This window comes from Miscanthus floridulus, chromosome 2 (assembly GCF_019320115.1).
Source record: "Miscanthus floridulus cultivar M001 chromosome 2, ASM1932011v1, whole genome shotgun sequence".
NCBI lineage: Eukaryota > Viridiplantae > Streptophyta > Magnoliopsida > Poales > Poaceae > Miscanthus > Miscanthus floridulus.
The window spans coordinates 14,473,740-14,496,248 of NC_089581.1; the positions used below are offsets into that span (position 1 = coordinate 14,473,740).

At 48.8% G+C, this 22,509-nt stretch overlaps 2 protein-coding genes and 1 pseudogene across 2 annotated transcripts; all 3 read left to right on the forward strand.

Annotated features, from left to right (window-relative positions):
* Positions 1 to 3,753: 3,753 nt before the first annotated feature.
* On the forward strand, positions 3,754 to 5,914 carry LOC136538002 (cytochrome P450 81Q32-like). Its single transcript, XM_066529988.1, has 2 exons — positions 3,754 to 4,735; positions 5,045 to 5,914. Exons 1-2 carry the CDS (start codon positions 3,785 to 3,787, stop codon positions 5,651 to 5,653), a joined length of 1,560 nt encoding a protein of 519 aa, XP_066386085.1. The 5' UTR covers positions 3,754 to 3,784; the 3' UTR covers positions 5,654 to 5,914.
* Positions 5,915 to 12,250: 6,336 nt separating this feature from the next.
* On the forward strand, positions 12,251 to 14,271 carry LOC136538003 (cytochrome P450 81Q32-like). The gene is made up of 3 exons (XM_066529989.1): positions 12,251 to 13,220; positions 13,359 to 14,010; positions 14,143 to 14,271. Exons 1-2 carry the CDS (start codon positions 12,300 to 12,302, stop codon positions 13,971 to 13,973), a joined length of 1,536 nt encoding a protein of 511 aa, XP_066386086.1. The 5' UTR covers positions 12,251 to 12,299; the 3' UTR covers positions 13,974 to 14,010; positions 14,143 to 14,271.
* A 2,432-nt stretch (positions 14,272 to 16,703) lies between these two features.
* LOC136536126 (cytochrome P450 81Q32-like) lies at positions 16,704 to 20,634 on the forward strand (annotated as a pseudogene).
* The last annotated feature ends 1,875 nt before the right edge of the window (positions 20,635 to 22,509 follow it).

Consider the following 22,509-nt stretch of genomic DNA (forward strand, 5'->3'; position numbering starts at 1 on the left):
CCATTCTGTAGTAGTGCAGCCCAAAGCAAGAAACAAAAAGAAAAAACAAAACCGGAGCACACTAATGACTTTCAATCCGTAGACTAGACCGCTACCCATGTGCCAGGGTAAAAAGCTTCTTAGCCACCTACGCCAAGAATTGAGAGGCCGCTACAACCACCTCCTGGGAAGTAGGCTTATGAAGGATGGACCATGTACGGAGCCAGTGCGTAGTTGAGTAAATGACCCGTAGAAAGGAAGGTTATTTGTTTTCAAATATAACTGCATTTCTGCAGAGCCACAAGGACCAACACATAGCTGTTGCTCCCAAAAGAACTAAAGGTTTTAAGTCTTTTCTAAGCCCATCTAGCCATCTACCGAACATATTGGACACATTGAGAGGTCTAGGGAGACCCCAGGCTGCGTAAACGCTGGCCCAAACTAGACGTGCAAACCGGCAATCTAAAAACAGATGCCGTATCATTTCATTCTTGTGACAGAAACAACACTGTTTACTACCTTGCCAATTTAGTTTGGCTAGATTATCTTTGGTTAGGATGACACCTCTTCGCAAGTACCATAGGAAGATTTTGATCTTCAAAGGTGCTTTCAGTTTCCAAAGTCGCTTGTTTAGGTTAAGGACGTTTTGGTAGATGAGACCAAGGTAATGTGATTTTACTAAAAATTCACCCTTTTGATCTAAATTCCACAAAAATTCGTCTTCCTCATGGCCTAAGGCAACATGAATAAGACGTGAAAGAATGTTATTCCACATCACTAACTTGTCGCCTAAAAGGTCTCTTCTTGCCTCCGGTTGATGTGTTTCTGAATCTTCTGTCAACTAAACAGGGGTTGTAGCCAATTTCGGGTAGCATAAAGTGGCAGCAAGTTTTCAATAGGACATTTGAAGAAGCGGCCACTGTTTCAGGTATGTGTATCAGAGTGATTCTCAGTCATCTCATAGATCAACTGATTGTACGATGACATGCTTGTCTCAATGGTTGTCCTAATCGAGGTGTCAGCTGGTTCATGGAAACATGATATTTGACTATGCACGGGATGGCAAAAGAATACGAAATGACTTCGTGATCAAACTATTGACATACAAAGGAAATTCAAGACAAACTTTAATTCCTAAAGAAGTGCAAGCTTATCTTTCATGTATCGTAGACGTGAAGTGATACAGTAGGTTCTTACATTATGAACAATATAAAGTTGATAATTTAGTTTTGCATCAAAATTTGGAGTTATATTTTAACTATCTATCTTTCAATATCGATGTTCTAAACATCACGATTGCAATATCTATTTTAGGTAACAGTATAACATATGCCCATACATATGTTAGGTATTATGTGTTCTCGTTGCAATGTACGGGCATTTACCTAGTGACAAAAAAATCAATGCAAGTTGAGTAACTAATTTTGTTTTTCGGTGAAACAAAGCCATTGAATTTATGAATTAGGCTTTGCAATCTTGTTAATTATTTTCTTGCAGGATTCTAGTGGATGAGGATATTGGACCAGGGAAGGCTTTTTTTGTGCAAATAATCTATCAATAGAGGTTCCATGCGAGTGTTCCAAAGTGAAGCGGCGAGGGTTAACCGGAGTGTCATGAAGGTCTGGCAGCTCATCACTGCCCATTTTACTTCCGATGGATGAGATTCAGGTTTCAGGATTGCACTAGGTACCTGCCCATTTTCCTTTGTTAGTGCTCCCTTTGTTCAGAAAAGTATGCGGAAATCAAAAGGCAGAAAAATCAAAAGACCACATGGCTGAACTACAGATGCGTCTGCGATTGTGTCATTGCGAAATTATTAGAGAGGTCCCTTTAATTTTGCCAAGAATTTCTTTCTTACCTTTCCTTTTTTTGGTGACTCTTGAGCCTATTTTGGTCAAATTTGCAATCAAATTTGCAGGCGAGACGAGACATGGTATGTGTACGAGCAGGCGAGACGAGACATGGTACGTGTACGATGGACCATATATAGCTCGCTAATAACCAAGTATCGCTGGCCCAAGGCCGAGATTTAAAAAAAACTTTTCGGCCCCCGCGTCGCTCTCGTTTGGGGGCGCCTCTGGCGGCATCCACGCCGGCGCCTTCAGGCTCCTCCTCCGCTCGTTCGCAGCCCTGCGGCCACTGGAGCCTGACGCCGGAAGCCTGGCAGAGGTTGAGGATGGTGGCCGCGGGGATATTTCTTCTTCTCATCTTCTTCTCTCCGGTGGAGACAGCTGGGAGCTCGGGGGTGGCGGCGTGCAGTCGACGATGACCGCAGCAGACGGCGCGTGGAGACCTAGTTGAGGGTTCGGGGTCTAGTGTCAATGGCTTCGGAAGGTGGCCAGAAAAAGGACGTTTACGCAGCGATCGGATGGCTTGGCATTTGTTTGGTGGAGGGTGACGGTCTTGGAGAGACCGTGTGCGAGTTGCGCCCACGAAGATGGTGAGGAGGCCGGCGTGGGCGGCACCTACGAAGTTGGCGAGGAGGCTGGTGTGGGAGGTAGTGGCCAGTAGTGCATTGCCGAGGTGACCTGCGTGGTTTGGCGGCAGGTGGTCCCGCTTAGCGGTGGCCGTTTCGGCGCAAGGAGGTTTTCTGACTGGCAGCTGGAGGACCCATGTGGCACTTCTATCTTCGATGAGGCAGCTAGGTTGCTGGAAGCTGCAGTGTACGCGCCTGGATCGTGGTGGATGGGATCAGATTGGTGAGCGCCAGAGGGAGCTGCTCACGCGTTGGTTTGGCAGCTTGTAGCGGACTACAGCTGTTGGCCTTGCTTGGCGGTGGCTGGTCCGGTGTGGTACATCGTCTTGACGGGCGGCGCAAGCGGATCCGATTGCGGGAGGGCTACGTGGCTTGTAGCGATCTACAGCGGCTAGCCCTGCTTGGCAGCAGGCTAGCTCGGTGTGGGTCATCGTCGGTGACGACGGTGCTTTCGCCCTGACGTCCTTGTCGTCCGGGGTTTTTGGTAGTGCAGTGTGGTGACCGGCTGGTAGGTTAGAGTTGGTGGTGGTTCTCTTTTTCTGAGTTGTGCTTCGGCTTTATGCGGTTCGTGTCGATGTCCTAATCCGACCGACCAGAGTTGTTTTTTTCTTTTTATTGAGTTTGTTTTCTAGTGTGACTGTTGATCGATGTTGTATCCTTGTGCCCACTTTAAGTTTTCTTTTTTTTAATATAATCGGCAGCTCTTGTTTTTTTTTTTTAAAAAAAAGTATCGTTGGCCCTGGCCAGCCAATACGCACGGTGCAGTGAAAATGCTCATGTGTTGAACATGGAGTTACCGTCACCTCGCTGATATTACTTGCAGAAGAATCAGCTGATCAGGAGCCGATCTAGTACGGGTCATCAGAAGTAAAACCCCAGTGCTCAGGAAGTAATCCTCGCGAATGGAGTTCCTTGCTTCCAAAGAAAGTCCCAGACGCACAGATCTCGCAGTAAGAGTTGACCTTTGCGAGCCCATGAAGAAGATACCGGCCGATCGAGGGCGCCATCCTAGAAAACGCAACCAGACAAGGCGCCCGTGCTAACAGGCGCATCCAGGTGTCGCTTTCTCTCCCACACAGTCTCCCTGACAAGATCGCCGAGATCCTGACCCTCCTCCCCAACGTCAGCCATTGCGTCTGCAATATTTCTATGACAATCTTCTCCTTCAAGTCGTCCTACATCCACATCTTTGATTGCCTAGGTATATATATCTGCAGCCATGCAGGATGGTGCCACAAACAAACACCAAGCAGCGCTCGACCGATCATTCAATCAGTCAGTCAATCAAAGCTCGTCAGCCTCAGCCACCACATCTCCTGCTCCACAGCCATGGATAAGGCCTACGTGGCCGTGCTCTCCTTCGCATTCCTCTTCGTGCTCCACTACCTCGTCGGCCGTGCTGGCGGCAACGGCCGCAAGGGCAATAATAGCAAGGGGAAGGCTGCGCAGCGGCTGCCTCCCAGCCCTCCCGCCGTCCCGTTCCTCGGCCACCTCCACCTCGTCAAGACGCCATTCCACGAGGCGCTGGCCGGCCTCGCCGCGCGGCACGGCCCGGTGTTCTCCATGCGCATGGGCTCCCGCGGCGCGGTGGTCGTGTCATCGCCCGAGTGCGCCAAGGAGTGCTTCACGGAGCACGACGTGGCCTTCGCCAACCGCCCCAGGTTCGCCACGCAGGAGCTCGTGTCCTTCGACGGCGCCGCGCTCGCCACCGCCAGCTACGGGCCCTACTGGCGCAACCTCCGCCGCGTCGCCGCCGTGCAGCTCCTCTCCGCGCACCGCGTCGCCTGCATGTCCTCCTTTATCTCCGCCGAGGTGCGTGCCATGGTGCGCCGGATGAGCCGCGCGGCCGCCGCGGCGCCCGACGGCGCCGCGCGCATCCAGCTCAAGCGGAGGCTGTTCGAGGTCTCCCTCAGCGTGCTGATGGAGACCATCGCGCAGACCAAGACCTCCCGCACCGAGGCCAACGCCGACACGGACATGTCGCCCGAGGCGCACGAGTTCAAGCAGATCGTCGACGAGATCGTGCCGCACCTCGGCACGGCCAACCTGTGGGACTACCTGCCGGTGTTGCAGTGGTTCGACGTGTTCGGCGTGAGGAACAAGATCATGGCCCCTGTGAGCAGGAGGGACGCGTTCCTACGGAGGCTCATCGACGCGGAGCGGCGGAGGCTGGACGACGGCGGCGACAGCGACAAGAAGAGCATGATCGCCGTGCTGCTCTCGTTGCAGAAGTCAGAGCCGGAGCTGTACACGGATACCATGATCATGGCACTTTGCTGGGTCAGTTTTTCTTCCAGTACTTTCATCTCTGAGCAAAGCTTTGACAAACCTAGCTATGTGGGCATGTGGCGAATTGTTCACAAACTGGATGTCACGTTAGTGGAGCCCGTTTCTAACCAAAAAAAAAATGACAGCGGACAGTGACATCTGTTGTCGCATATTGATATGCCTCCTTTCATGTGATGCATATCAACAGCGTCACTGTCCTGTTTTTACCAATAAAAGAAAGCAGCGACTATATCACACGCGGTTCCAATTTCATGTAATTGAGACACTGATTGTGATTTTCTCTTTTCCCCTGTGATGAAGAATTTATTTGGAGCCGGAACGGAGACCACATCGTCCACGACAGAATGGGCCATGTCGCTTCTGCTGAACCACCCGGAGGCGCTCAAGAAAGCACAGGCAGAGATCGACGCCGTCGTGGGCAACTCCCGCCTGATCACCGCAGAAGACGTGCCCCGCCTCGGCTACCTGCACTGCATCATCAACGAGACCGTGCGCATGTACCCGGCCGCGCCGCTGCTGCTGCCGCACGAGTCGTCCGCCGACTGCAAGGTCGGCGGCTACGACGTGCCCCGAGGCACGCTGCTGATCGTGAACGCGTACGCCATCCACAGAGACCCCGCGGTGTGGGAGTACCCGGCCGAGTTCAGGCCGGAGCGGTTCGAGGACGGCAAGGCGGAAGGGCGGCTCCTGATGCCGTTCGGGATGGGGCGGCGCAAGTGCCCCGGGGAGACGCTCGCGCTGCGAACCATCGGGCTGGTGCTCGGCACGCTGATCCAGTGCTTCGACTGGGACAGAGTCGATGGCCTCGAGATTGACATGACCGCGGCTGGCGGGCCGACCATGCCCAGGGCTGTCCCGTTGGAGGCCACGTGCAAGCCTCGTGCATCTATGCGCGATGTTCTTCTGTAGCTCTGATGGAGTAACATCTTGGCATATGATCCCTAGTTCTCAGTCCACGGTAAAAAGGTTCAACCAGTACTAGTGTGTAGGTGTGTAGCAGTATGCTTTGGCTTATGGTGTGTGCTGAACTAAATAAGCTCTCTTCTGTAAAAATGTATGTACAGTCATTTGTATGAGCAATTAGTATACTTGTTTCACAATTCACAGTATGGTTTAGCAAATTGTGATCTTGTGCAGGTTATCTTGTATAGTTATTCAGGGATATAAAATGTACGGTGTTTTTGCTCGATCGCTTGAAAGAGAGTATTTTTTACATATCATTAAGTACTTGTATAAAAAGTTATATTTCCAATTCAAAGAGGTTCTTTAGTGCATTGGAAATATAACATGTCATATGTAGAGGTGGGACTTGGACTGTGTAGCGCTGGCACGACCTGGCACTCCCGTCTTCATGCCGCTCTAGATTGTGACCTCACCGCTCTGGACTGTGACCTCTAGGCACGCGTCACATATTGGGTCACGCCGGTATGACAAGACAAGTCTTTGTTCAGCACAAGCACGTTCCATGGCACACCTTGGTGCGATGTTAGCCCAAGCACAACCCTCCAAATATTTTTACTTGTTTTCTTCATCCCCTTGTGATATAGAAAAATATAGTTGCATGTATCATTTCTATGAAAAGCTTCAATGATTTACATAATCCATTCAAGAATGAGATGAAAGGTAGTATAATAATCACTAGAAAATTGCATTGTAGCATTGCCACTTTTGTTCGATGTCGTGCTTCAAGCATGGCTCAAAATACGAGCCGTGTTTGTGCCACCCAATGTGATGAGATCCTAGGCACAACATCACCCTCATGTTTGTGCCCTGCCATGCTTTGGGCCATGCCAAAAAGGCAAAAAGTCATGCCATAATCTGCTCTCAAATGCATGTCTCAAGTACTAGCTCTAGTCTTGAAGAGAAGTGAGAAACAGATGGAGGGGGGTTGTGATATTGAGAGATAATAGAAAAAATTTTGCTCTTTAATATTAGATATAAACTAACTAGTACTTCCTTTGTTTTAAAAAGAATGTAATTTTCACTTTCTGATGAGTCAAATAATTTAAATTTCGACCACCTCTATAAAAAATACTGATAATTTTATATAAACAAGTATCATTAGATTGATTATGAAATATATTCTCGTAGAGATCTATTTAGAGACGCATAAAACTTGAAAACGTTGAACTTGTTTTAGATTTAGAACTAAAAGTTTTTTTTAACCGAGGGAGTAGTTGTAATCTAAAGAAAGTTACCACGGCTTTCTCTTTGGTTTTGTCTTTCCGTGTCTATTCTCGGTATTCTCTTTATCGCATTCTCTCCATCTGTTGAGCTAGATGCCCTTAATATTAAACATAGGTCTAGTTCGTTTCGCTAAAATTTGACTTACGTTGATTTGTAGGGATAAAAACGGTACGGATATTTTCCGACGAGTAAAATGCACCAGAGATCCATTAACTTTCGCAGGGGTGTCATCTAGGTCCATCAACTCTGAAACTGTATTTTTTTGTCCTTAAACTTTTTAAGTGATTCACTGTAGGACCGTATCCCTTTTGTTTAACCTCAAATCTAACATACATTTACAGAAAACCCCCTACATTTTTTATCTTCTACGCGCTCACCCTTCCTACTCAACGCACCGAGGGGGCGTAGGCCAGCTGGTGAGCACACGTGGCCGACTGCGGCACAAGCATGCGAAGCCGAGCCAGCGTGGCGAGGGGGCTGCAACGGAGCACGCTGTGGCGCTCACCCTCCTGTTCGCGCATGCGGCCTCGCCAGCATGCGCAAACTGTGTAGGCCAATGCCTCGTCGCAACCCAACAAGGCCCTCGCCCTATCAAACATCCGGCGAGCATTGTTCAGCCTCCATGCTTTGGTAGGTGTTTGGATCCCGTGACTAAAGTTTAGGAGATGTTGCATGAGATGTTCGGATACTAATAAAAAATAAAAATAAATTATAGAATTCGTCAGTAATCCACGAGACGAATTTATTAAGCTTAATTAATCCGTTATTAGCATGTGTTTACTGTATTGTCAAATCATGAACTAATTAGGCTTAAAAATCCGTCTTACAAAACAATCTCAATTTGTGCATTTAGTTTCATAAATAATCTATGTTTAATAGTTACACGTGTCAAACATCCGATGGTGTAAACAAAAACCCCCGCACAGCCCGTCCATCAGGATGACGTGCCTGACCAAATCAGGCAGCACATGGCTGTGCGGCATTACATCCAACAGGTGCAGCGCATCCTGCAGCCTCCTTCTATGGTAGTTGCCCGCAAGGACGGATGGCGCTCTCCTCCATGTCTGTTACAAGCTAGCATCGGAAGAAAGGAATTCAGAGCAAAGCAGGAGAATTAGCAAGGAACTGAATTAGAACCAGGAGACTGCGGCTCCCGGCCACCGCGCGATGGCCAGGCCGCACCACGACCTCCGTGCCGCGAACTGGTGTGGCCGCCGCCATGCCAGGCCCTGCACGAGCGCTCCCGGGCGCCGCCAGGAGAAGCCGGCTCCGCCCCTGCCCCATCGTCTTCTATCCCGGCCGCGAGCAGACCGGAGCGCTAGTGGGCGAGGCCGCACCGCGAGCAGGCAGTCGCGCCGCCGGGCGAGCCCGTCCCGCGGCCTCTGTACAACTTGTGCCGGCGGGCGATACGGAGGAGAAGAAGCATCGGGGGACAAGAGGATACGGCGCGTCTGGCTCACCATCGTCCGGCTCATCCGGCAGGACTACAAGGTCGCCCTCGTGACTTCGTGAGCAGGCACCGCGGCGAGGCCGGGTCGCCGCTGACGTCGGCGCTGGCGGAGTGGATGGACTCGCCGGAGCTGGGCCATATTAACGACCCGCTGGTGTCGTCAGATTTCTGAAAGATGGTGTCCGGGCAGGTGATGCAGCAGTATGTGATCACGACGACACGACGCCGCCGCAGCCGGCCATGGGGCCAGCTGTGCCCATGACGGATGACCCCGTCCGGCAGTACATGACCAACGCCGACTAGCGGACGTCGGCGGGTCTCGGCGGCAACCAGAAGCCCAGCTGTGCGTCGTGCTTGGACTGCTGCAGCAGGTTGCGCCGCTTGTAGCTGACCACCAGCCGCCACCACGGGCATCACGAGCACAGGAGGGTGAGCGCCACAGCGTGCTCCGCTGCAGCCCCCTCGCCACGCTGGATGGCTCGGCTTCGCGTGCTCGCGCCGCAGTCGGCCGCGTGTGATCACCTGTTGCCTGGGCCATTCTTCGCTCTTTAGCTCCCTGGGTGCGTTGAGCAGGAAGGGTGAGCACATAGAAGATAAGAGAAAGATAGTTTTTTTTTTCAAATGTACCTTAGATTTAAGATTTAAGGTTAAACAAAGGGATATATACATGCAGTGAACCATTTAAGTTTAGGGATGCAAAAATACAATTTCAAAATTGATGAACCTACAGGACTCCTCGCGAAAGTTAATGGACATATGGTGCATTTTACTCTTTTCCGACCGTATTCAAGACCGAATTCGTTTAAAGGGGTTCAAATCTGTCCGTATTCGAGTCCAGATATTCAACATCTGATACTGTATCCGTATCCGAATACTCAAATCGCATAATTATGATGTCGATATCCAATCGTATCCTATCCGGCATGGTTGACGCTATCCGCATTCGAATCCAAATCCAAACTAAAATATGAAAACAAATATAATATCAATGATATCCTTCCGTATCCGAACCGTTTTCATCCCTACTGATTTGTTGTGAGAGAAAAACATTCATCCTATTCTGCTCATCTACTTTTCAGCCGGCTTGCGCTCATTTCGGCTTATTCTCCCTCACAGAAACAATATTGAATCAGCCGAAATACCACTAGCAGAACATAGCCATTATTCTTTCGCTGAAAAGTATTGCTGAGGTAGCACTGAAGAACCGGACGATAGATTAACTAGTAGCACTCTCCCTATGATATTCACCTCCCTCTCTTAGAGAAAGTTTAACGAGCTTGGCTACAAGCAAGCTTGACCCACGATTTCCACCAGGGTTTTTCCCTATTTTAACAGGTGCAGCCTCTTTCGCGTGGAGCTACAAAGGGATTGCGGCGCGCTCGTCGCCTACGAGCCTTGGATGGTTTCGGTGATCTTCCCAAAAACGCGATCTTGAAATCTAGGTATAATTATATGATCTATTTTTTGTACATAAGATGTGTGTGAGTACGTGTGGTGTTACCTAGATGCGAGGCGGGAAAAAAAAGTCCGCAACAGACTGGGGCCATGTTTAGTTTCCCCATTTTCCAGAATTTGGCACTATGCAAAAAGAAGATTCCCCGTCATATCAAACTTGCGGTACATGCATGGAGTACTAAATGTTGACGAAATCAAAAACTAATTGCACAGTTTGGTTGTACTTTGCGAGACGAACGTTTTGAGCCTAATTAGTCAACGATTGGACAATTATTATCAAATAAAAACAAAACGCTACAGTAGTCACTGTTGCTACAGCAACTTTGCCGGCGCCAAATCGGCGCCCAACTAAACATGGCCTGGCTCAACAGACAAGACATACAGCAATCTCTCTCTAAATATAGAATTTTTTATTCCGCGTGGGACCCACTTACTCATCCCCGTTCCCTTCCTCATTGGAAAAACATCGGCAGCCAAGAAGCAAGATCGATCCAGCGCCTCCGCCCACCGGTGGCCAGATGGCGTCCAAGATGAGCTGTTCCTCAGCTTTCAGCAGAACTGGGTAACGGAAAGACGGCCAGATGGTTCCGTGTGGACCTAGCTCTTGGAGGGGAAGGATCCATGGCCGCCATGGCCGCGAGGATGGAGGTGCCCGCACACGGGCGCCACAGCGTCGGCGGCCGAGCTAACGACGGGCACGGTGCTGTGATGGCGGCATGACCAGCCCTGGGGCCCCTGTCGGGTGGGGACACGGCTGCTGTGCCTCGAAAACTACGGCTGCTCGAGGCGAGGACGACAGCGGCCGGCCGTGTGCAGACGGCGGCAAGGACGACGCGGGCCGGCGTAGACAACGGCGGCGAGGGCGTCCGAGTGCCGGCACAAAACACGGGGGACTAGGCAAGCGTTCGGCGCCAGAAGTTGCACAAGCAGCTTGGCTCTTCTCCTTTCACTCTCTTCCATGTAGAAATTTACTGACATGGCTTAGCTACAAGACAAGCTAAATTGTATTATTGTATTTCCTCTTAGAGCTAGAGACGCCTAGACCCAACAACATTGGCCTCTGATCTATTACGTGCCGATATGTCCAAACACGAAACAAGGCTAGTTGACGCTTAAATGAGAGCAACTCCAACATTCTTTATATGTTTCTTTATTATTAACAGAAATAGAGATTTTGGTAAAAAGAAAAATATACTTCAATAACTTCATTAAATATTATCATCTTTTATTTCTAATTATTCGCTAACTAAAAATAGAGAGCGGAGCTGGCTTTGTAGAGAATGGAACGATATAGAGAAAATATTGAAGGGTGAAAAAATATAGAAAATAAATTTTATTTAAAAAGCTCTTCAAATAAGAATTTAGAGGGTGAGGTTATGAAAAACTCTTGGGAAAAACAAACAGCCTCCTTGTATTCCAGGAAAAATGGAGCAGAAAATCCTTAATTCTTTCTTCCAAAGAAATTCTTCTTCAGATTGACAGAGAGGGAGATTGCAGCCCCACACAACGAGCGCTTAGACTGTCTCCGATAGTTGACCCATATGGGCACCCAAACCCAAAATGGGTACCAGGAGACCCAAAATCAACGTCCAACAGAGTACATATACGGGAGACCCATTTTGGGTTGTCTGAGAGGCACGACCCAAATATGAGTATCCTCTCTCCTGAAAACCCATTTGCAGAAATAATTTTTTTTTAGGTCCTGTTGTTGGAGAGGATGTCGAATGGGTATTGAACCATTTGACTGTAGCGCTACCCAAACGTTGAATAGGTCTTGTATTTTGGGTATTGTTGTTGGAGATAGTCTTAGTGAAATCATACATTTGCATTGCCTATCCACAGTCGCAGTCCATATCCTAGCTTACATTCACTTGACCTAAATTATTCGCGAAAGAATCAGCATCTCAGGACCATATGAATTGACAAATCTCAGCATATTCGTTTCGTCGTAAACGATTGTGGATTATTTACTGCTGACTGGTTTGGCTAGTTTAATATGAGAAAAAATATTGTTTCAGTTTATAATCCACGATCGTATACGATCGTATAAGCCAGCCGAACAGGACCAATCTACTCGTTTCTTGTTTCCCAAGGACGCACGGATCTCGCAGTACGGGTTGGTGGTCTTTGCCAGTCCTGGAAGTAGCCGCGATGGAGCGATGGCGACCTCCAGACGCAATAAGACAGTGATCTCGAGCTTAAAAAATGCATCCACGCACCACAGATCCACAATACCGTGCACATCCTATAAACAGCACTACACAGGAACCATCCTCTCCGGTCGTGCGTCGTCATCAGTTGCGTATGCAAAAGTGTATAGGGACAGCTGAACTAATCTTCTTGGTGTATGTGTGTCAGTGTGTGTATATATGCAGCAACGAAGGATGGCGCCACACACTGCCACAGCAATACAGCACACTAACACCAACTTGCGACCGATCTATCAGAAACACATCGGCCATCATGGATAAGGCGTATGTCGCCATCCTCTCCGTCGCCTTCCTCTTCCTGCTCCACTACCTCGTGGGCCGCGTCGCCGGCGGCGGCAAGGGCAAGCGGCTGCCACCGAGCCCTCTGGCCATTCCGTTCATCGGCCACCTCCACCTTGTCAAGACGCCGTTCCACTCGGCGCTGGCCCGCCTCGCGGCCCGCCACGGTCCGGTGTTCTCCATGCGCATGGGGCACCGCCGCGCGGTGGTCGTGTCCTCGCCGGAGTGCGCCAAGGTGTGCTTCACGGAGCACGACCAGACCTTCGCCAACCGCCCGCATTTCCCGTCGATCCGGCTCGTGTCCTTCGACGGCGCCATGCTCTCGTCCAGCTACGGGCCCTACTGGCGCAACCTCCGCCGCGTCGCCGCCGTGCAGCTCCTCTCCGCGCACCGCGTCGCCTGCATGTCCCCAGTCATCGCTGCCGAGGTGCGCGCCATGGTGCGCCAGATGAACAGCTTAGCCGCGACGGCGCCCGGCGGCGCCGCGCGCGTCCAGCTGAGGCGACGGCTGTTCGAGTTCTCTCTCAGCGTGCTTATGGAGACCATCGCGCAGACCAAGACCTCCCGCTCCGAAGCGGACGCCGACACTGACATATCACCCGAGGCGAACGAGTTGACGCAGATTTCCCAAGAGATCATGCCGCACCTCGGCACTGCCAACCTGTGGGACTACCTGCCGTTTCTGCGGTGGTTCGACGTGTTCGGCGTGAGGAACAAGCTCATGGCTGCCGTGAGATGGAGGGACGCGTTCCTGCGGCGGCTCATCGACGCGGAGCGGCGGAGGCTGGACGATGGCGGCGACAGCGAGAAGAAGAGCATGCTAGCCGTGCTGCTCTCTTTGCAGAAGTCAGAGCCGGAGCTGTACACGGATACCATGATCATGGCGCTGTGCGGGGTGAGTGTTTCAAATAGTACATTCTTTTGGGAAAAGTTTGCTAAACTTATACCTTACTATTACAATTACAACAAACGGAAGTAGTGGTCATCTCACAAGCAATGTATGTCGCTTTCTTCTTTCCCCCCTGTGATGAAGGACTTATTTGGCGCCGGAACGGAGACAACATCGTCCACGACAGAATGGGCCATGTCGCTTCTGCTCAACCACCCGGAGGCTCTCAATAAGGCACGGGCAGAGATCGACGCGGTTGTGGGCAGCTCCCGCCTGATCACCCCGGACGACGTGCCCCGCCTCGGCTACCTGCACTGCGTCATCAACGAGACCCTGCGCATGTACCCGGCCGCTCCGCTGCTGCTGCCGCACGAGTCGTCCGCGGACTGCAAGGTCGGCGGCTACGACGTGCCCCGCGGCACGCTGCTGATCGTGAACGCGTACGCTATCCACAGGGACCCAGCGGTGTGGGAGGACCCGGCCGAGTTCAGGCCAGAGCGGTTCGAGGACGGAAAGGCCGAGGGGCGGCTGTTGATGCCGTTCGGGATGGGGCGGCGCAAGTGCCCCGGGGAGACGCTCGCGCTCCGAACTGTCGGTATGGTGCTCGGGACACTGATCCAGTGCTTCGACTGGGACAGAGTTGATGGTGTCGAAATCGGCATGACCGAGGCCGGCGGGCTGACCATGCCCCGGGCCGTCCCGTTGGAAGCCACGTGCAAGCCTCGTGCAGCTATGAATGATGTTCTTCAGAAGCTCTGATATAATATTTTGGCATATCCTAGGTTCTCATATATAGGCCCTGTTCGGCTTACCTTAAAAGTCAGCTTGTTTGACATCTTTTTTCAGCCGAAATAGTATTTTTCTCTCATAATAATTCAGCTTTGACTTGTTTTTTCAGCCAATTTCAACCAAGCGAACGGGGCCATAGCCGTTTATAAAATACAGTATATATAGCCGCATATATGTATGAACAATTACTCAATTAGTACTATTTGTTTGCCAGCGTGCTTTAGCAAATTTCATCTTCTGCGGGTTGTCTTGTACCGAGAGCATCTGCAACAGTTTTTCATAAACCCACTCTCTAAATCACTATTTCGAGAGCCTTTCAATAAAAATCGCTGTCTAAGTCTCTATATCTTTTTTACCCTTTAATAATTTCTCTATATCTTATTCGACAGTTTCTACAACCATACTGTTGGGTGCTTCCAGTGGTTGTAAATATATTAGTCCATTTAGGTTTGTTCGAAGTCTAACTTTTTTAACCTTGACCATCAATATCTAATATACAAATAGTCCACAGAAGATTGATGCTACTAGATTCATTATAGAATTCTTTTTTATTTAAGATAATGTTTTTTTTAGATATAGTGCTATTCAAAATGGAAAAATGACTTTTTTTAAGGAACCACGTGATTCCATTAACCTTGTGAACGAGATAAATCATTGGTCACCAACACATGAATACAATGTGGTAGATCACCAGGACAAAAAACAACATTCTCCTGACAAAGACTACCAAATCTAGCCAATTCATGTGCTACTCTATTACAAAGGCGTGGAGCATAAATGACTTAAGCTTCAGTAAATTCCTCTGTAAGTAACTCCTTAAGATCATGCACCATACCTCCCATGGACGATAACCTAAAGTCAAGAGATTTCAAAGCTTGAGTGACCAGCGACGCATCTATTTCGAGAATTATTCGATTGATGCCCAAGCACTAAGCTGCCTTCACCCCTTTGATGCAGGCAACTAACTCAGTTTGTCACGCTTCAAGCGCATGCGCTACCAGCCCAACGTCCGTTTGGATCACCTCTCCCTCTTCATCTCTGAGCCAAGAGCCCTTTCCTTACACAAGCCACCATCAACGTTTATTTTCTTCATGCCATTCAAAGGATAGACGACATCATTTGAGCCCAGACATTGTGGAGATGCTGACCTGCGTGAAGGATTGGGAGCCAGGCGATGCAAAGGCGCAACACTGCGTGGAGAACAAGGAACTTGCATTGGCAATGCTTTTAGTGATTTGTAGACGAATAAACTTCTGCTACTGTGCAATAATGTAACTGGACTTTGAACATTTAGAGCACGATTGTACTCTTTTTTATATAGGTTTTATATTACAAGGTGTGAGTTTTTACCTAGATAGATTTTAATGAGGCAACCATTGCACAAATAGTTCAAACTTATATTGCTATTTGAAAATTGAACTCTGTAGCCCAGTGTGTTTCCGTACAATATGATGTGATCTGTGAATATGTGTATGAATATGTCATGATGACATTATGTGTTGATGTATATAAACAGGTTATATTTTGCTAGGTACTTTGCTTTGTTCTAAACTTGAGACGATAAGGATGAAATGAATGTAACATTTGAAGTGCTACTTCAATTGTTGAATAAATGAGTGGTCATTTGTGGTTACAGTGCCTGCTAGCACGGGCAAGCCAGTCAGGTAGTATTTGTCGTATGGCAGCTCACAGCTAAGAAAATATAGGGCTCGACGACCACAACAAGGCATGGCAAGGCAAGACATGGAGAGCTAACCGTGTCTATCGTGTCCGGGTCTAACCGTATCATGCCACCATTTAGACCCTGTTTCAATCCATTAGCTGATAGTAGTTAGCTAGCTAATAGCACATAGTTAATATTAGCTAGCTAACTATTATCAGAGATGGTGTTTGAATACACAGCTAATTGATAAGGTTGGGTTGTTGGTCCACCTATTAGCTGTCATTATCTGATTTGGTCCAACTACGTACTGAGATAGTTGTTATATATAGAGTTACATATAATAATTAGCTAGTCCATTATCTATACATGTTTGTATACAAAAAGAGATAATTATTAGCATATAGCTACTATGTGCATAGAACCAAGCAGGACTTTAGTAGGTGCGAGATTGTCACACACATGGCGTGAGCGCTAATTAAAATCATCCCCTTGGCGTATCACACAGTCCCATTCCATATGCAACGTTGACTTCGTCTTATCAGTTTTATAGTATTCACCTAACCTAAATTACTTGCGAAAGAATCAGCTGCTCAGCATTGTATGAATTAACTAATCCTACCGATCGCGTGATTTTCTGGTTTCCCAAGACGCTTGGATCTCGCAGTGCAGGTTGGCCTTCCACCTTTGCCACTACTCCAAGAAGAAGCCGCGATGGTGGGGATGAGTGATGGCAACCACCACAAAGACACAACAAGACAGTAGTGGTCTCGACTCTTGAGCTTAAAAAATGCATCGACGCACCACAATATCGGGCAGGTCCTGTAAACAATACTACACAGGATGACAGGAACCATCCTCTCCGGACGTCCGTCATCAATTACGAGTGCAAAAGTGTATGTTATGCTTCAAATCGTACTATCCTTGTCAAGTTTGAATCTCGGTGTGTGTATATATGCAGCTATGGCGCCACACAACCTCCAACTCGCGATCAATCGACTGGAAGAAACACACACCAGCCAAGCCATCGCTCCGTCACTAGGCGGGACATGGATGAGGCCTATCTCGCCGTCCTCTCCGTCGCCTTCCTCTTCTTGCTCCACTACCTCGTGGGCCGCGCCGGCGCCGGCGGCAAGGGCAAGGACTCGCAGCAGCTTCCGCCGAGCCCTCCGGCCATCCCGTTCCTCGGCCACCTCCACCTTGTCAAGACTCCGTTCCACGCGGCGCTGACCCGCCTCGCGGCGCGCCATGGCCCTGTGTTCTCCATGCGCATGGGGTCCCGCCACGCCGTGGTCGTGTCCTCGCCGGAGTGCACCAAGGAGTGCTTCACGGAGCACGACGTGAACTTCGCCAACCGCCCGATGTTCCCGTCGATGCGGCTCGTGTCCCTCGACGGCGCCATGCTCTCCGTGTCCAGCTACGGCCCGTACTGGCGCAACCTCCGCCGCGTCGCCACCATCCAGCTCCTCTCCGCGCACCGCATGACCCCCGCCATCTCCGCGGAGGTGCGCGGCATGGTGCGGAGGATGGAGCACGCCGCCGCGGCCGCCCCCGGCGGCGCCGCGCGCATGCAGCTGAAGCGGAGGCTGTTCGAGCTCTCCCTCAGCGTCCTCATGGAGACCATCGCGCAGACCAAGACGTCCCGCACCGAGGCCAACGCCGACACGGACATGTCGCCCGAGGCGCAGGAGTTCAAGCAGATTATCGACGAGCTCGTGCCGTACATGGGCACGGCCAACCGGTGGGACTACCTGCCGGTGTTGCGTTGGTTCGACGTGAGGAACAAGATCCTCGACGCTGTGAGCAGAAGGGACGCGTTCTTTAGGCGGCTCATCGACGGGGAGCGGCGGAGGCTGGACGATGGCAACCATAGCGAAAATAAGAGCATGATTGCCGTGCTGCTCACTTTGCAGAAGTCTGAGCCCGAGGTCTACACTGACACTGTGATCGTAGCTCTGTGCGCGGTGAGCGCTTCTTCCGCTGCTCTTCGTGCCAGATTATAAGACGTTTGATTTTTTTTTATCTCAAGTTTGACCACTCGTTTTATTCAAAAAAAATTTATACAAACATAGTTAAATTTAAATTATTTTTGAAAAATTTTTATTAATAAACCAAGCCACGACAAAAGAAGTAATATTTTGCATAAATTTTTTAATAAGTCTAGTGATCAAATTTGGTGTCAAAAAAGTCAAATGTCTTATAATTTGGGATGGATTGAGTACCATATATCACCTCTCTTATCTTGACAAAATCTATACTATAAGGTACCAATTGAAATTATACTAGGTCTACCCACAATTTCAATCCTCCATAGTCACGACTTTCTCTTCGTACACTCCAAAATATGTCCCTGGAAATACAACAACATTAAAATCAATGGCTCACATATCTTCCTATTAGGCTTCAACACGATCTATTGGTCAGGATTGTTTGGATCATCCAGAGGCTTCAACACACCCTATCAGCCTCTCCCCGCCCGCACGGCCGCACCACGGAGGCCAACGATCCCCGTTTCGAAGCACGGTACCTCCTATATCCAGAACCAAATCTCCGAAACAACTCAGAAACCAAACACGAGACTCCCATGCCTACGCTGCTCCGTCGCTTCTCCTCCCAAACGCGTGATGCTCCGTCGCTCGCCCACCCGTGCCGCCGCTGCCGTTTCGCAGACCTAGACGACCGGCGACCAACACGAGCTACTGCAAGCTCTACATCGAGCACCGCTGCCTCGTGTTCCACCTCACCTACGCCGACGCCATCCCAGAGGCGCTGCGCTAGTTCCTCGCTGACCCCAGGGTCACCTTCGTCGGATCGGGCTCCGCCCACGATGGGCACATGCTGTGGGAGCACTACGACCTCGACATGGCGTGCGGGCTGGAGTCCGCGGCGCCGCCGTCATGGGGAACGCCTCCCTCCATTGAGCAGATGGCGGCTGGTTCCTCGGGTACCCACTGCAAGCCCAGGGACGTCAGTGCGAGGACGATGCACTCACATAAGACGATTGGTATGATCAGGAGGTCGACTATGGGTTTGATCAGGACAATGAACAGGAGTTCGAAGAGTTCTACCTGCTTTGATCGAAAGTTCCTGCCAGAATTTATATTGCAACAATGTAGGTAGGCGTGCTAGAGAATGCTATGGTTTTATGACAAGAAAATGTCCCTATCCATAGTCAAATTTAATTTAATTATTTCTTACTGCAATAACAAAAAAATACACTTGGCTGCAAACCTTTGCTTGAGGTCAGATGATTAGAGGAATTCAGTACCGAGTGGGTTTCACCCTTTTTGATGTGGGGTCGTCTTGATTTTAATTATTAAGCCCAAATTTAGTTAATACTTCTTTATGGATTCTTTGTATACAATTAAATTTTATGGAATCTTTTGGAGTTCTTGAGATTTTAATTTGTCAGTATAGATTTATGCAAAGTTGTATATGAAAAGATTAGATTAGCTGTGTGTAAAAGTTCAATGATTCGAATGGCATGAGATAGGCAAGCTCTGAAGTACTGGGATGTACAAGTCAGTGTCCTCAGTTGTAAGACTTGGATTTTCTTGTTGTTTGCCAAACTGTGTGTTATATATATGTAAAACTTGGAAGGATCGGCTTCTTTCTTTCTTTTAAAAGATGGAGTATCCTGTGTGATGCTCTTCTTTGTGACTTTGAAACTAAAAATATATACTTGTGACTTATAAAGGATTTCTAGAGGTTTCGCGTCTATCTAATATATTACTAATTAGCTGGTAGAGGTGGAGAAGGGGTGTGGCTGGATCTGGAAGCAGTGGCGGCAGTGTACAGCGACGATGTCGGCAAGCGCCCCCACACTGACTCAATTAAGCAGTAAGCACACACTGATTTTATTGATTTTACGAGGGTACATGCTTGTTGAGTGGCCATGATTTTTTGCCATAAACTGTTGCTATTCACTATGTAAGAAGTGGCCTATAAGGACGCACACAAAAGAATGGATTGCCAATAGTTCAGTGTGTTCTAGAAATTTTCATTGGGATATACAAATCTGTGGCCTACTTAGATTATGTTGGATATCAAATTTTGAAGATTACCAGTCTGTGAAACATTTTTTTGTCCGCAGCAAGGCATGATCTTTTTTTTGGGGGGGTGTCTTTAAAGAAATTTAAGTCAATGTTCACTGTAAAGGAATTTTCGATCATATGTTTATTTGCACCGTGGATGTTGAGTGGTGAGTGGTAACTTGCTAAGTTGTAAATGCCAAGTCTTATGCAGCAAACTATGTCTTTTGGTTGTTTTCATTTGCATGTTTGAATATTGTCGTAGCGTTAGCACGGGCATTGTACTAGTACTAATAAGTAGCCCATTTTCCCAGTTTACTGCAAAACATTTTCAGTGACTGTAATTGAGAGTTATACTTGTTGACCCATACACAAACTACCATGTGATGCATACTTCATTCTTTTCTCCTTTTTCCTGCATCACAAGCGTTATTGTCACCTTTTTGCTGGATCTGGATAATTGGATCATGTGACTGACTGTAGTTTTCTCCTTTTCTCTGTGATGAAGAACATATTTGGCGCCAGAACGGAGACCACGTCCACCATGACGGAATGGGCCATGTCGCTCCTGCGGAACCACCCGGAGGCCCTCAAGAAGGCGTAGGACGAGATCGACGCCGCCGTGGGCACCTCCCGCCTAGTGACCTCATACGACGTGTCTCACCTCGCCTACCTGCAGTGCATCATCAACGAGACGTTGCGCCTGTACCCTGCCGCGCAGCTGCTGCTACCGCACGAGTCCTCCGCGGATTGCAAGGTCGACGGCTACGATGTGCCCCGCGGCACGATACTGCTGGTGAACGCGTACGCTATCCACAGTGACCCGGCAGTGTGGGAGGACCTAGCCAAGTTTAGGCCGGAGCGGTTCGAGGATAGAGAGGCCGAGGGGCGGCTCTTGATGCCGTTCGGGATGGGGCGGCTGAAAGGTCCTAATGGCTAGAGGGGGGTGAATAGCCTAATAAAAATTTCTACAACAACACTTAACAAAATGGTTAGACAATTATAAGGCGAAGCAAGTATTGCGCTAGCCTACTCAAAATACAAGCCACCTACCACAATTCTAGTTTAGATAGTATCTACTCACACAATAGCTATGATACTACTCTATGTTAGTGTGCTCTTAAAGGCTAACTAAAGAGCCACACTAATCAAGCAAGCAAGCTCTCACAACTAGCTACACTAAAGAGCTTGTCAACTAGTTTGCGATAATGTAAAGAGAGTGATTAAGAAGATTATACCGCCGTGAAGATGAATAAACCAATCAATCACAAGGATGAATAACAATGAAGACCAATCACCTCGGAATCAAAGATGAACACAATGATATTTACCGAGGTTCACTTGCTTGCTGGCAAGCTAGTCCTCGTTGTGGCGATTTACTCACTTGGAGGTTCACACGCTAATTGGCTTCACATGCCAAACCCTCAATAAGGTGCCACACAACCAACACAAGATGAGGATCACATAAGCCACGAGCAATCCACTAAAGTACCTTTTGACGCTCCGTCGGGGAAAGGTCAAGAACCCCTCACAATCACCACAATCGGAGCCGGAGTCAATCACCACCTCCGCTCAACGATCCTTGCTGCTCCAAGCCATCTAGGTGGTGGCAACCACCAAAAGTAACAAGCGAAATCCACAGCGAAACACGAACACCAAGTGCCTCTAGATGAAATCACTCAAGCAATGCACTTGGATTCACTCCCAATCTCACTATGATGATGAATCAATGATGGAGATGAGTGGGAGAGCTTTGGCTAAGCTCACAAGGTTGCTATGTCAATGAAAATGGCCAAAGTTGTGAGCCATAGCTGGCCATGGGGCTTAAATAGAACCCCCCACGAAATAGAGCCGTTATACCCCTTCATTGGGCACACTGCGCTCTGATCGAACGCTCCGGTCATACTGATCGGACCCTGGACTCAGCGTTCGGTCCACTAATTTATGCCATATGTCACTCTGAGTTAAAACTGAATCGTCAGATCACAACGGCTAAGCGTTGACCGGACGCTCCAGCAAAACTGACCAGACCCTAGAGCCTCAGCGTCCGGTCGAGTACAGTAAGGGTCCAAATCCATTTTTCCTCGACCGGACGCATCCGATCCACCTCGACCGGACACAGCCTAGCGTCCGGTGGTATACCCTAGCTTCTGTACCGCCAAGTCAGCGCGACCGGACACAGACAGTCAGCGTCTGGTGCATTCAGATCTAGCGTCCGGTCACTTGATCGACGCTGGCATCTCCTCTATCTTCTTTACCCTTGCTCAAATGTGCTAACCACCAAGTGTATCACCTTGTGCACATGTGTTAGCATATTTTCACAAACATTTTCAAGGGTGTTAGTTCTCCACTAGATCCTAAATACATATGCAATGAGTTAGAGCATCTAGTGGCACTTTGATAATTGCATTCCGATACGAGTTTCACTCCTCTTAATAGTATGGCTATCTATCCTAAATGTAATCACACTCTCTAAGTGTCTTGATCACCAAAACAAAATAGCTCCTACAAGTTATACCTTTGTCTTGAGCTTTTGTTTTTCTCTTTCTTCTTTTCAAGTTTAAGCCCTTGATCATCGTCATGCCATCACCATTGTCATGCTATGATCTTCATTAGCTTCTCCACTTGAAGTGTGCTACCTATCTTATGATCACTTGATAAACTAGGTTAGCACTTAGGGTTTCATTAATTCACCAAAACCAAACTAGAGCTTTCAATCTCCCCCTTTTTGGTAATTGATGACAACCCTTATACAAAGATATGAAATAAAATTCAATTGAATCCATGTTGCTTACCCAAGCATATTTACTATTTG

Excerpts from the sequence above, each read along its gene's own strand:
- LOC136538003 (XM_066529989.1), top strand. The coding sequence starts at position 12,300 with ATGGATAAGGCGTATGTCGCCATCCTCTCCGTCGCCTTCCTCTTCCTG. Across the intron at positions 13,221-13,358 it reads TGATCATGGCGCTGTGCGGG|GACTTATTTGGCGCCGGAAC; the intron begins GTGAGTGTTTCA and ends CCTGTGATGAAG.
- LOC136538002 (XM_066529988.1), top strand. The coding sequence starts at position 3,785 with ATGGATAAGGCCTACGTGGCCGTGCTCTCCTTCGCATTCCTCTTCGTG. Across the intron at positions 4,736-5,044 it reads TGATCATGGCACTTTGCTGG|AATTTATTTGGAGCCGGAAC; the intron begins GTCAGTTTTTCT and ends CCTGTGATGAAG.